We start from the raw sequence: 1,662 nt of genomic DNA on the forward strand, positions 1-1,662 counted from the left end.
TCTAGCTTGTCTTCCTCTAAGAAGTCACCAAACTGTACTAAACTGTTTCTGAGGTTGTGAATGTGCTAATCTCTGCTCCTTTTTATTTCAGGTACTCTGAAGCAGCAGGTGCTATGGAACATTCCTGCTCCTGTTGTAAAGAGAAACGAATCAACAATCGCACCATCGATCTGGCGTGTGAAAATGGCGGGCACGTCCAGTTCACCTATGAGCACATAGAGGAGTGCGGCTGCGGCCACACAGAGTGCACCACGCCTGCTGGACATCTTCGAAGAAAGCGGCGCTTCACACTGCAGTGAAAACCTTTACTCACAAATGTGAGATCGAGATATATATATATATAACCAGATTCCTTTAAATAATTACAAAGTCTCCTATAAAGTATAACAAACTTTCTGGAGTTCATTTATCAGCTGATTCAATAAAATTATGCAAGTGACTTCAATTCTCCTGTCTTTCTTCATTTAAATATACTGAGAGTTTTGTTTTATGCTTTATAAAACATGTTGTTATAAATACAGGAAAAGGCTATTCATGATTTTTAATTGGTTAAATACCACAATTACTATAGATAAAAAAAATTGCAGTGTATATTTTTGGATAGATTCTATCAGACTCCTGTAGCATGAAGCTGGATTACCTGCATAAAGGTCTGGCACTGCTTTGGCACATCACCCCCTAGAATCACAAACTGTTAGTAAGGCACTAAGAGCCTGGGAGAGAGTCAACAAAAACATCAGGCTAAGGAAATGCATCAAAGCACTAATAACAAAAAATATTAAAAATAAGAGGTTGTAAAGCTTGTTATTAGATAAGCAATACAAAACAAAATAACATGCCAAGGAAAAATGTAGAGCTCTCCAGGCTTCCCTGTGGTTCCCCTTTCCCTACCTGCCAGTACTTTTTGATTATGCAAAACTTGTGCTTGGAAACAGAATCAAGAGTCAGGTGCAGAAATGAGAAGAAGGAAAAGCGAGATGAGATGATGAAAATGAAATGGCCTGGTAAAGTTAATGTTGAATGAGCCTTGCAGCTCGGGGAAGTTAACACATGCTAATTTCCGTTTCACACTCTTATTTTTTGGAACTTACCTGCACTTTAGTTCTTTGAAAATCAATGGTATTTCTACAATCTGTTAACCTCTCAGCCTGTAACCCACCAGTCAGTGGCTGCTGAAAGGGGCAGAAAGAGAAAAACCCCATACAGTTGTTTTTTTTTGTTTGTTTTTTTTTATATAATATATATAGGTGGAAAAAATAAAGACATGAGAAATTATCACAAGCTCAGAAGGTAGGACCCAGAATCCGACAGAGAAGCTGCTGTGTCTCTCCTTCAACAGTGTAGCTACTCTGTACGCAGTGAATAGCAACCCCAATAATATAATGTCTCAAAGCGACAGATCAGAGGAAGTTTCACCGATAGACAGGACTCAGGAGCAGAGGGAGAGAGAAAAAAAACACGGACTCAAAACGCTCTGAACACAGATAGCTGCGTCACGTAGCGTTATTAGGTGACTGCCTGACAGCCCCTCTGCTGTTATTCTGCCTCTACTGTGTGCGGGTAAGAAAAGATCAGACAGTCAAAGACAACAAAAAACATTTTAAAACAATTATTGTCATTTTGTATATCCAGAGTTTATATTTTAAAAATTGTTTAGTAGAG

The 1,662-nt window shown here is 38.7% G+C and overlaps 1 protein-coding gene across 1 annotated transcript in view; it reads left to right on the forward strand.

The window, feature by feature from the left end:
• Positions 1-299, forward strand: part of LOC107100623 (intestinal mucin-like protein) — an 11,382-nt gene extending 11,083 nt beyond the window's left edge. Inside the window, exon 16 of the mRNA XM_015399195.1 lies at positions 144-299. Coding sequence (XP_015254681.1) covers positions 144-299 — 156 coding nt within the window. The remainder of the gene's footprint in view (positions 1-143) is intronic.
• The last annotated feature ends 1,363 nt before the right edge of the window (positions 300-1,662 follow it).

The sequence above is a fragment of the Cyprinodon variegatus genome, unplaced genomic scaffold, assembly GCF_000732505.1.
Source record: "Cyprinodon variegatus isolate N-32 unplaced genomic scaffold, C_variegatus-1.0 Scaffold994, whole genome shotgun sequence".
In the NCBI taxonomy this organism is placed as follows: Eukaryota; Metazoa; Chordata; class Actinopteri; order Cyprinodontiformes; family Cyprinodontidae; genus Cyprinodon; species Cyprinodon variegatus.